The following is a 12,312-nucleotide window of genomic DNA, read 5'->3' on the forward strand; positions in this document are numbered from 1 at the left end:
CAGGCCCACAGACGGCTGCCCAGGTGGGCTTTAAACAAGGCGGATTGGGAAACTTTCACCTCTGCTGTCACCGTTGAATCTTCCCCACACGGTATCATCAATGTGATGGTTAAGCAGGTGACTACAACAATTGTTTCTGTGGCAGAAAATTCGATTCCTCGCTCTTAAGGGTGGCCCTGGCATAAGTCGGTCCCTTGGTGGTCACCGGAAATCGCGGAAGCAATTAAGGAGTGCCAGCGAGCTCTACAGCAGCATAAGTGGCACCCTTCCCTGGAGCACCTCATAACCTTTAAACGCTTCTGTTCCCACGTTCACCAACTTATCAAATGATGGAAGCTGGAGTGTTGAGAGAGATACGTCTTGACCATTGGGTGCCAGACCCCAAAAGGTCGTCACGGTGTTACCATAAATGGCGTATTACCTACCAATGCAAACGCGATTCCAGAGCGCTTTGCTCAAGCATCTGCGTTGGAAAATTATCCCTAGCCTTTCGTACTCTCAAATGGCGACTGGAGGGGAAAGTCCACTCATTCACTTCAATCTATAACGCCCTATTTACAGAGTGGGAGCTCCTCAGTGCCCTTGCACATTGTCCCAACACAGCTCCTGGGCCAGATTGGATCCATATCCAGATGATTAAACATCTCTCATCTGACTACAAGCGACATATCCTCATCGTCTTCAACCAGATCTGGTGCGATGGTGCCTTTCCATTGCAATGGCCGGAGAACACCATTATTCCAGTGCTGAAACCCGGTAAAAACCCACATGATGTGGGTAGCTATTGGCCCATCAGCCTAACCAACATTCTTTGTAAGCTGCTGGAACATATGGTGTGTCGGCAATTGGGTTGGGTCTTGGAGTCACGTGGCCTACTGGCTCCATGTCAGGGTGGCTTCCGCCAGGGGCATTCTACCACTGATAATCTTGTGTCCCTCGAATCTGCCATCTGAACAGCCTCTGCCAGGTGCCAACACGTGGTTGCCATCTTTCTTGTCTTACATAAAGCATATGACACGACCTGGTGACATCGTATCCTTGCCACATGGTATGAGTCGGGTCTCCGGGGTGACCAAGTTGGTGCCTCCCATAGTTCCATCCATATCCAGTAGAATGGAGTCCTACATGGCTCTGTATTGAGTGTCTCTCTATTGTGGCCATTAAAAGTCTAGCAGAAGCTGTTGGGCCCGCCGTCTCACCTTCTCTGTATGCAGACGGCTTCTGAATTTCGTTCTGCTGCTCCAGTACTGGTGTTGCTGTGAATCGTCTACAGGGAGCCATCCCCATGGCTTGTAGTTTTCCACCATGAAGACGTGTGTCAAGCATTTCTGTCAGCACCATACTTTTCATCTGGAACCAGCTCTTCACCTTAATAACAATCCACTCACTGTAGTGGAGACATATCGATTCTTAGGTCTGGTTATCGACACTCATTTGACTTAGCTTCCTCATCTTCGTCAGATTAAACGGAAGTTGGCAGCACCTCAGTGCCCTCCGCTGCCTGAGCAACACCAGCTGGGGTGCAGATCACTCTTTGCCGCTGCAGCTGTACAGAGCCCTTGTTCAATCCCACCTTTACTATGGAAGTGTGATTTATGAGTGTACTCGACCCATTGCGGAGTTCGACTAGCGACAGGAGCTTTTAGAAAGAGCCTGGTGACCCGCGTACTGGTGGAAGCTGGAGTCCCTCCATTGAAAATCAGACGTGCACAACTGCTCGCCAGTTACGTTGCACGTGTTCATAGCTCTCCTGAACATCCCAATTACCGTCTTCTTTTACCAACCACGGCAGTTCACTTCCCACATAGGTGGCCCAGGTCAGGGCTAACAATAGTGGTTCGCGTGTGATTTTGTCTGAACTGGAGTCCTTCTCTTCACCACCTCTCCTCGAGGTCCATTCACGTACACCTCTGTGGTGTAGCTGTAGGCCAAAGCTTCGCCTGGACCTTTCGCATGGCCGTAAGGACTCCGTTAAACCTGCACCTCTCCGCTGTCACTTCCTCTTGATTCTTGAAGTGGTTTACACAGATGGCTCAATGGCTGATGGTAATGTTGGCTTCGCCTTTGTCCACGGAGGCCATATTGAACAGCATTCCTTGCCTGATGGCTGCAGTGTATTCACTGCAGAGCTGGTGGCCATATCTTGTGCACTTCAGTATATCCACTCATGCCCCGAGGAATTGCTTCTTCTGTGTACTGACTCCTTGAGCAGCTGTTGACCAGTGTTACCCTCCTTTGGTGGCATCCATCCAGGAGGCCATCTATGCCCTGGAACAGTCCCATCGTTCAGTGGTGTTTGTGTGGACCCCAGGACACGTCGGCATCCCAGGCAACGAACTTGCCAAGAGGCTACGCGGAAACAGCTTCTGGAGATGGGCATCTGTGAACCTGACCTGCGTTCCGACTTACGGGTTTGGGAGACGGAATGGCATAACAGTACGCACAACAAACTGTGTGTCATTAAGGGGACTATGAATGTGTGGAAGTCTTCCATGCGAGCCCCTCGCAGGGAATCAGTTGTCCTCTGCCGGCTCCACACTGGCCACGTTTGGGCTACCCACAGTTACCTCTGGCACCGTGAAGACCCGCCTCAGTGTCTGTGCGGTGCCCGGTTGACAGTGGCCCATATTCTGGTGCATTGTCCCACTTTGACTGCCCAGTGACGAAATCTTGGGTTACCGGACTCATAGCCGCTCGTTTTATCTGTCAACACCTCATTGGCTGATTCAGTTTTACGCTTTATTAATGAGGGTGGGTTTTATCTTTTGATATAAGTTTTAGCACGTCCTTTGTCCCTCTGTGTCATCCACTCTAGTGCTCTAGGGTGGAGGTTTTAACGTGTTGCAGAGCGGCTGGCTTTTCCTTTTTATTCTCGTGGTCAGCCAGCTGCTGTAATCTGCTTTCCTGTTTTATTCTCTTCTGTTTCTAGCATTTCTCTGTTGTTTTTTCTTGTCTTATTTTGCTCCTTTTAGTGTTCATTGCCTTTCCTTCATTCTTGTTTTTTCTCCTTTCTTTCCGTTTTGTTTTATGTGTCTCGTCTGTTTTATTCTCACACTTGTGGCATTGTTTTATTAGGAACAAGGGACCAATGACCTCCTAGTTTGGTCCCTTCCCCCTCTTTTAAACCAACCAACCACGGGATGCGTGATCATGATTGTAGACATCAGAACATGCACATTATTGTGGAGCATCTGCATCCCTTAATGCTTCAGTTTTTCCACATTGGCAGTATATTTTCCATTAGTTAACTGTCAGTGTTAAAAGGCCAGAATCATACTACAGTTGTTCAAGAAACTTGGTGGTGAGTTCACGTTATTATGGTCACCAAATTTGCCTGATCTTGAAGTCAGTGCAACACATTTACACATTTGAGATACTATTAGGCACCAGCTCTGTTCGCACAAACCACAGGCCTGTATTTTATGAGAATTGTGACAGAACTTGTCACATCTATGCCACGCAGAGTTGTCTATTGGAGTCCAGAAATGGACCAACATGCTTTTATTACGGGTGCTTATGTTTTTGCTTATAAGATACAATTTGAATAAACTATTGTCTTAGACATGTTGAAGAGATTTCAGTGACGATGAAGACAAAGCATACACTCCTGCTACTTCGTTAGTGCTTAAGTCATTCTGTATGCTATCAAATCCTGATCATATTACTAGATTTTCCATATATTTTTTCGATTTCCTGTTTTATCTTATTTTGGACAGTTTTCTTCATTGTACAAGCTTTTGATGTGTCCTTTCTCACACATTTAATAGTTTTTCCATGTGTATTTTGGGGGCGAAGGGATTTGCCATTTCTGCAGTGCTCACTTTTCTTAAAACATCTTCCTCATTATCTCTTCCATTCTGATTTAGCCTGGTTGTCCACATCTTGTTAATTTAATTCCTAAACCACCTATATTGCTGCTTATGTACTTCAGTCATAACTTTTACATTAATCCCCCCCTCTACCCCAGCACCAACTCAGTTGAGCTGAACACTCTGTTAACATGAACAAAAATATCTCTCTCTCTCTCTCTCTCTCTCTCTCTCTCTCTCTCTCTCTCTCTCTCTCTCTCTCTCTGATATGCCAACACACTGCCCATTTATACTCTTACTTTGTGTACACAATACTACTGCCATCGGTGATGGGAAGTATGAGGGTAAGTCAATTATTATCTGCAAAGTAGTTATAAAATTTTATTGTAATCAAATAGGAAACTTACAAGAACATGATTTTTTGACATAGCCTCCTTGTGTTTCAACACACTTGGTCCATCATTGTACCAGCTTCCTGATGCCTCATAAAAGGTTCTCTGTTGAGCTGCAAGCGAGGAATGGACCACTTCTTTCACTGCTTCACTGTTTGAGTGGACCAAACAAATGATAGTCAGAAGGAGCAAGATCGGGACTATATAGAGGATGATCCAGTTCTTCAAATTTGAGTGTCTGGAGTGTTTCAGCAGTGTGGGCAGCAGTATGCGGGCGGGCATTGTCATGCAACAACACAATACCTTTTGACAGTAATCCTCGGCATTTGCTTCGAATTGCAGGCTTTACCCTGGCAATAACTATCTCGCTGTAACGTACACTGTTTATTGTTGTGCCCCTTTCCCCATAATGTTCCAGTACTGGACATTGTGTGTCCCAAAAAACTGTAAGCATCGGTTTTCCTGCAGATGGTTGGGTCTTGAACTTTTTCTTGCGCAGCGAATGTGGATGTTCCCATTCTATACTCCGCTGTTTACTCTCCGGCTCTTAATGATGGATCCATGTTTCATCACCAGTAATGATCCTGTCTAAGGAGTTGTCCCCTTCGTTACCATAGTGATCCAAATGTTTTTTTTGCAGATGTCCAAGCGCATTTGTTTGCAACTGTGTGAGTTGTTTTGGGACCCATCTTGCACAAACTTTATGAAACCCAAGTCTGCTGTGGATGATTTCATAGGCAGAACCATGACTAATTTGCAGACAGTATGCCACTTTGTCAATAGTTAATCGTGCGTAACACTTGTACAACCATTTCGGAATTTTTCAATCCATTCGTAGACACTCCGTTGTGGCAAAACACTGTTCCCGTACAGTACCGAAGGTCTTCGATGAATTTTGGCCCCTGACATGCCTCCCGACCACCAAAAAAAAAAAAAAAAACCAGATCACTGAACATTGCTCTTCTTTGGTGCAAGGAGACAGTGGAGCAACCATGATTAACAGCACGGCAGCGATAACGAAATTAACGTAGCAGCTTGAAAATTGCAAAGATATAACAACAAATAAACAAAGCATGCATCATCAATGTAAAACAACAGTACTACCAAAATAAACAAAAATACAACTACATTGCGGATAATAATTGACTTACCCTGGTGTATAAAGGGACAGTGTGTTGGCGGAGCTTTCATTTGTATCCACGTGATTGTTGTGAAGAGGTTTCCGACATGATTATGGTCACAGTACAGGAATTTAACGGACTTTAACCATGGAATGGTAGTTGGAGCTACACATATGGGACATTCCATTTCAGAAATCATTAGGGAATTAACACATTCTGCAATCAATGGGGTCAAAAGTGTGCCAAGAATACTGAATTTGTCATTGTTCATCACGGCCAATGCAGTGGCCAACAGCCTTGGCTTAACGACCGAGAGCAGTGGTGTTTGCATAGAGTTGTCAGTGCTAACAGACAAGGCTGGAATAACCATAGAAATCAATATGGGACATACAGCACATATATCCATTAGGACAACGCTGAGAAATTTGCTGTTAATGGCAATGGCAGCAAACATCTAATGCAAGTGCAGCGTAATATTGCGTACAGTGCCTCTTCTTGGCTTGTGACCATGTCAGTTGGACTCTCTAGACGACTGGAACTGTGGCCTGTTCAGGCGATTTCTGATTTCAGTCGGTAAGAGCTGATGGTAGGGTTAGTGTGGCACAAAGCCATTGAACCAAGTAGTCAACTAGGTACTGTAAAAGCTGGTGGTCACTTCATAGCGGTGTGGGCTGTGTTTACATTTTACGTGCAGTGGATTGGGTCCTCTGGATGTTAAGCTGCTTTGAGACAATTTGCAGCCATTTGTGGATGTCATGTTCCCAAATAATGATAGAATTTTTGTGGGTGACAATGCGCCATGTCATCGGGCCACAATTGTTCGCCATTGGTTTGCGGAACATTCTAGACAGTTTGAATGAATGGTTTGGCCATCCAGATCACCAGACATGAATATTGTCAAACATTTATGGGACATACTTCAGAGGTCAGTTAGTGCACAAAACCCTGCACCAACAACTTGTTGAGTCCGCACCGTGTCGAGTTGCTGTGCTACGCAGGGAAAAAGGTGGTCTGATGCAATAGTAGGTCACCTCAGTGTATAGTGCCTCATAGGACTTTGTCATATTGATAAACATTGAGTTGAAGTGTGGTTTTATCCATGTTCAGGTAATGCAAATGTGGTTATGAAGTTGTAATTACAATAAATATTTTGATTGCAATTTACTTGAGTTGTCATTCAGTTGGTGTAGGTTGAGCTTACTAAATGCAATACTAACAGTACATATAATGAAGACGAAATCGCAGATCTGGGAATGTTCACCAAGTACCCTGGAAAATGAAAGGAAAAGGAGATTGTATTTGTTTACAATACTTAGTATGGAAATGCAATGGGCATGATTCAGTTAGAAGGAACATTAAAAATTTGAAGTTGAGCACTAGTTAGTTACTGCTGTCACCGTGATAATGATATGCCAACCTTCAAACAGATGAGACTTCTCTGATCTTGATATCCCCAGTTTCTCTCTGAGATGTTGTACTACTTCATTCATCATTGACTTAATTGAGCACACTGAAAGTGTGAACCTCCTGTTGTCATATAATGGTACATTGTTGCTGTAAAGTTTCACCAACTCAACATGAGTTGTTGCAGTGTTGCTCTCCTGCACAGAAAACAATTACTGGGCGATAATATACTCCGTGAGCTGTGCTATTATGTCTTCCCTAGAAGCATGCTGCGGTATTTTCATTGTGTAAAGGACGCAGATGTGCACTTCCGATCAAGCTAAACGAAGGTGGTTAAAACTTTGATGATACCTCATAGTGTAAAAGTCTCTATTCCACAAATTTTCAGCGTACTACAATCAAGAGGGTGTGGGGTATTTTCAGCTGTTTCGTAGTGTTGCACAGGAAATACAATAGTATTCGTTTTTTTCCATCTACATCAGTATGCACATGCAAACATTGTCATAACCTGTGTATTGTGGTTGGAATTAGTATGCGTGTTTGACTTGCAGCTCCATATGGTCTTTACGTAAAGAGAAAAGTATGACAAAATCAGTGAACTAAATATCATCTCTGATATGGATATGATGATTTCATTAAGAGCTGAATAAACTACATTTATTTTGTTGACCACATAGCAAAAACTTTCTCAGTGTTTTTAATTCAGAATCTGGAACAAAAAAATCATTGGCTAATACAGCAGAAGAGCAAATACTTTGTTCAATGAAATACATATTATTTCTGAAGATGACATAAATGGGGATTTACTTTGTGCAAATAAATTGTATCTATATTAACATATAACAGATAAACAAAGTATAATGATCATATCAGAGTAATGACTGTGCGCGACTTTTGTGTACACAGCAAGTAAAACAACTGTACCCGTATTCAGTGTGTGGCTTTAGGGTGTAGTTTTTACACTATCAAGATGTTGATTTGTGAACTTTTGTCAGTGTGTGCAGTACCATTCAACACTTCTTGAGATGCTTTGAGACTCAAAAATTTGCCTATTTATTCCTTGAGGAAAGTGAGAAAAGTTCTCACGCCTTGTTCCACTGTAATGTTCATACGGATACTCCTGAGTAACTGCTGTGGAGCAACATGTGACAATACAACTGACTTAGCCACAGTTTCAGAAACACGTTTAATGCACTTCAGAGGTATATCAAAGTCACCAATAAAACTACTATGACTGGAAAAAAATAAATAAATGTTGAAAAGAGAGAGCCACAAGTAACAGGAGAAAGTGTAATCAATGAAGAAACAAGTGTCAAGAAATGTGATCAATAAATAAATGTAAAGGTAGAACAATTAGAGAGCAGAGGATTGTCATGTGATCCATAGTAAATCAAAATGGGGTAATGTATAGGCTGCACACAAACCAATTAAAACAAACAAATGCACACAAATGGCTCTGTGCACTATGGGACTTAACATCTGAGGTCATCAGTCCCCTATAACTTAGAACTACTAAAACCTAACCAACCTAAGGACATCACACACATCCATGCCCGATGCAGGATTCGAACCTGCAACCGTAGCAGTCTCGCAGTTCCAGGCTGAAGCACCTAGAACCGCTCAGCCACACCGGGCGGCACGGGCGCTCTCTCTCTCTCTCTCTCTCTCTCTCTCTCTCTCTCTCTCTCTCTCTCTCTCTCTCTCTCTCTGGAGAGCATAGAATAAAGAGCACAATAATTAGGGGTGGAGACTGGGTAATAGGAACAGAAAAGTAGGCACAATGAAAATTTGGAGAAGCTTTATAGTTTCCCAGAAGAAATTAGACAATTAAAAGTAACAGTGCATACAAATAAATGAAATTCAATACTTGCTTGCTTCCTAAAAAAGCAAGAGAAGATTAATTTGAACACTAACCCCTTCCTGCTGGATGGAACTTAAAAGTCCTATCAATACTCTGCAGGGGGGAAAAAAGCATGGAGTTGAATTTATGCACTGGAATCCTGTTGGAATGTCTGTGTACCACTGTTGTAGTGCAGGAAACTCTTTGTGATGGAGAGGGGGGAAAAGTGTCGTACCATTGTGTTAGTTTTGTCATAAAGAGTTTACATGCCTGCTGATGTGAAGTGACACTGTGTATTTTGGTGTTTATAATCTGGTTTCGTATTGTTAATGTTAACAAGTGTTAACACTGCAACAAGTAAATAACCCAGTTGGGTATGATGAATGTTATCTTGACAGGATTAGAAGGTCCAACTTGTGCTTTGTACATGAGTTAAAACAAATATATGTATTACAATTTGTAGAGGGCTGTGATAATGTTGAATAGAATAGTTTTCCATTAATAGGGAATTAGTATCAACTGCAGGAATAGGATAAGCCAGTCTCTTTCTAGGAAGGAGATTGTATTAGATGCCTCAGGCAGAATGATGTATGACTGCAAAATTAGGAAATGTCTGAGGCATGATCACTCATTTTCACCCCATTTATTTAATTCATATATTACTGAGAGAAGTGAAACAATCCACAAGAGAGTTGGTTATCAAGGACAGAAAAATCAATGTGTTAAAATTTGCTGATGCTGTAGGTGTTGCCAAAAGAGAACAAGAATCGAGTTGAGGACTTAACGAAACGAAATGTGCTATGTGATGGCTACAATACACCCGTAAATGAAAGGAATGTTATGTGGGGGTTTGCAACTGTTGGAAGGTTAAATGTTAAAACTTGGCCAAGAAGGATTTTGCTATTCAGGGAGTCAGATGGATATGGAAGCTGCAAGAAATGCACAGTAATTAAAGATGGCCAGGAAAAGAAATGGCTGGTTTCTTCCAAAAATATCAACCTTAAGACAAAAGATCATGGAAGGCTATGTTTGGTGTGTAGCTGCCTATTGATGTGAACTGTGGTCACTGGAAAGAGTAGAAATGAAACAATGAGTGTGTTACAGGAGGCTCTTGTGTATCAGATGGTTTGATTAAGGAATGATGTCAGCCAAAGGCAAAGATTCCAAATAAAGGATGCAGTGAGCCTGAGATGGAATGATGGTAGATGTGCTATTCGTTGCTGAGAAGTGTAATTGAATAGGTTGTGGAAGGAAACAATCACAAGGGCAAGGCTAGATATGAGTGTATTGTCAGTGCACAATTTTTGGGCTTAGTGTCCATTGTCCTTGTGGATCAGAACAGCATGTCTCCAACAAGTGCTTTCCTTCCTAACTGTCACAGCTGATGTATTTGCCTGCTTCTTAATATAACTTGGTAGTGGCTTAACCCTAGCATTACCAACGTATTTTTTGTTACATGTAATACCAACGGGGGGGCCTCAAAGGCCCATAAAGAATACCACAATTTATTTTATCATAAATAAAGTTTATTTACTTCTGATACCTCTAATAACAATTCAAAATGCTTAGACATTGTTTTTGTATACTGGATAATAAAAGATGTTATTATAATAGGAATAAAATGAACAAATCACGAGATTCAGTTTATATATTTTTTGGAATAATGTTTCAAAATAGTGTTTTCTTATAAAAACGACTTTTTTAATTCGATACACTACATGAAGCAAACAAAATTTACTGTCTCATTCTGCAACGCATTTTTCACACAACACTGTCTTCCTGCAGTGTTTCCCACAGACGTGTTTGTGGCACTGAGAGCAGGTAACAGTTGACTTTCCCAGCTTGTTGTACTTGATCTTTTTAGATGCAGCTTCTTGCCAGCATAGGTGGCACCGTCCACGTGTTCCTGGTTCTGCTGTTGAGGATGATGGTTCTACAGAGCAGCTGAGCTTCCGTTGTGTGATGCTTTCCATTGCCATTATTACTGGCTTCTGAAGTCCATACAAATTTTGTGCCCGTTTATCTACTTGAGATCTTATTAGTTCGAGACCTAAGTTAGTGATAAAAACTCTTCTGCGGTTTAGCAAATTCTTTTTCCAATTCGGAAAGTTGAGGAGGAAGAGTGAATATGCATTTATTGCTGCTATGTCAATGAGTGTGTAGAAGAGGGACAAAGGCCATCTTCTTGTTCCTCTCTTTGTGCTGTAGTGTCTTGCCATCTGGTCTATGGTGTCCACGCCTCCCTTTGTAGAATTATAAAAAAGATTTATGTTAGTCTTTTTTGAGTCTTCATTCAACACCCCTTCTGAGTGATAAGTTGAAAGCATCAACAGCAGTCGTTTTGGCTTCTCGCGGACTAGCGTTGATGCAAGAGTAACTGGTGGCCTCTGTGTCTGAGGGTCAGTATAAGCAAAGATGGAAGAGTGTAAACTGCGGCCAGTTGTAGTCTTCAGCTCTTCAGGTATGTGTCGTCTGTTAGACTGTTGGGTGCCAACAAGTGTGAGGTGAAAATCATTCCATAGAGTCTCAGCAAGCTCCACTGAAGTATAGTACCGATCTGTGGTAACATTACGGCCTGATTTTTCAATAGGTTTTATTAGTCTCTTTACAATTTCCATCGGTCCATTTGAATGCTGTGTATTTCCTGACTTGCCTGTATAGATGTCCATGCTGATCACATATCTAGTCTCAGAATCGGACAGCATTCGAATTAGAATGCCGTATTTGCCAGGTTTTTCTTTTAGAAACACCTTGAATGGACAGCGACCACGGAACAAAGACAACATCTCGTCCACTGTTGTATGTAGACCAGGAATGAAATACAATGGAAGTGAAGAATTGAAGCTTTCAAAAATTTCTCTCGTTGGAGCAAACTTGTCAGTCTGGCGACGAATTTCTCGTGTTCTTATCATCAAACCTCAATATTTTAGTCAATTCGAAAAATCTAGTCCGACTCATTGATCCATAGTACACTTGTCGGCCCTGAAGCAAAGACCATAAATCTTGGACAGGTATGTTATTGTCATGATTTGAACCCATGATTAGCAAGAGTCCTATATAACAAAATAACTCATCTTCATCTGTGTGCTGAATACCTAGTCGAGAAGCCTCTTCATTTGAGTGTAGTTTTATTAGATTCATAATTTGAGGTGTAAAAAAGAGCTCTATAGCCTCTTTCGGAGACGCAATTCTTCCTTGTTGTCCTAGCCCCATTCTTTCTCGCACTATATTTTGTACAGAACGCCGATATTGTCGAGATGGCTTCGTAATATACTCTCGTCCACTTTTTGCAATGAATTTATCACATTCCGTATCATTATCATTTGGTGGATTGGCTTCAACCTCATCTTCATTCTCAGACGATGAATCAGTTCTAATTTCTTCCACATCATCATCCACTTCACTTTCCTCTAAATCTGATTCGTTCAAAACTTCTTCTAGCACTCTTTCAATGGAACTATCACGTAAACGATGTCTACTCATGTTGCTGGTTCAACAGCAGCAGAAACACTGAAAATAACAATGGTCCGCTTCATAATAATATGTCTGAAGGCAACAATGCCAAAATTCGTTTCATGGTAAGAATTTGAAACGAGAGACTCAACCTCGTAAATCTTTCCTTGCTATTACCAACGGGTGGGCTTCTAAGGCCCACAGAGAATTAAATCAAGTAAATGAATTTTAATTACATTTTTATTCCGAAATTCTGTAATGACTCAATAGTACATTCAATAACGAACAATTAC

At 41.9% G+C, this 12,312-nt stretch overlaps 1 protein-coding gene across 1 annotated transcript in view; it reads right to left on the reverse strand.

The window, feature by feature from the left end:
- Positions 1 to 12,049, reverse strand: part of LOC124805533 — a 32,604-nt gene extending 20,555 nt beyond the window's left edge. The window contains exon 1 of the mRNA XM_047266102.1: positions 11,484 to 12,049. Within this exon, the coding sequence (XP_047122058.1) occupies positions 11,484 to 12,049 (566 nt within the window). The remainder of the gene's footprint in view (positions 1 to 11,483) is intronic.
- Positions 12,050 to 12,312: the final 263 nt, after the last annotated feature.

Source organism: Schistocerca piceifrons, chromosome 7 (assembly GCF_021461385.2).
Source record: "Schistocerca piceifrons isolate TAMUIC-IGC-003096 chromosome 7, iqSchPice1.1, whole genome shotgun sequence".
In the NCBI taxonomy this organism is placed as follows: domain Eukaryota; kingdom Metazoa; phylum Arthropoda; class Insecta; order Orthoptera; family Acrididae; genus Schistocerca; species Schistocerca piceifrons.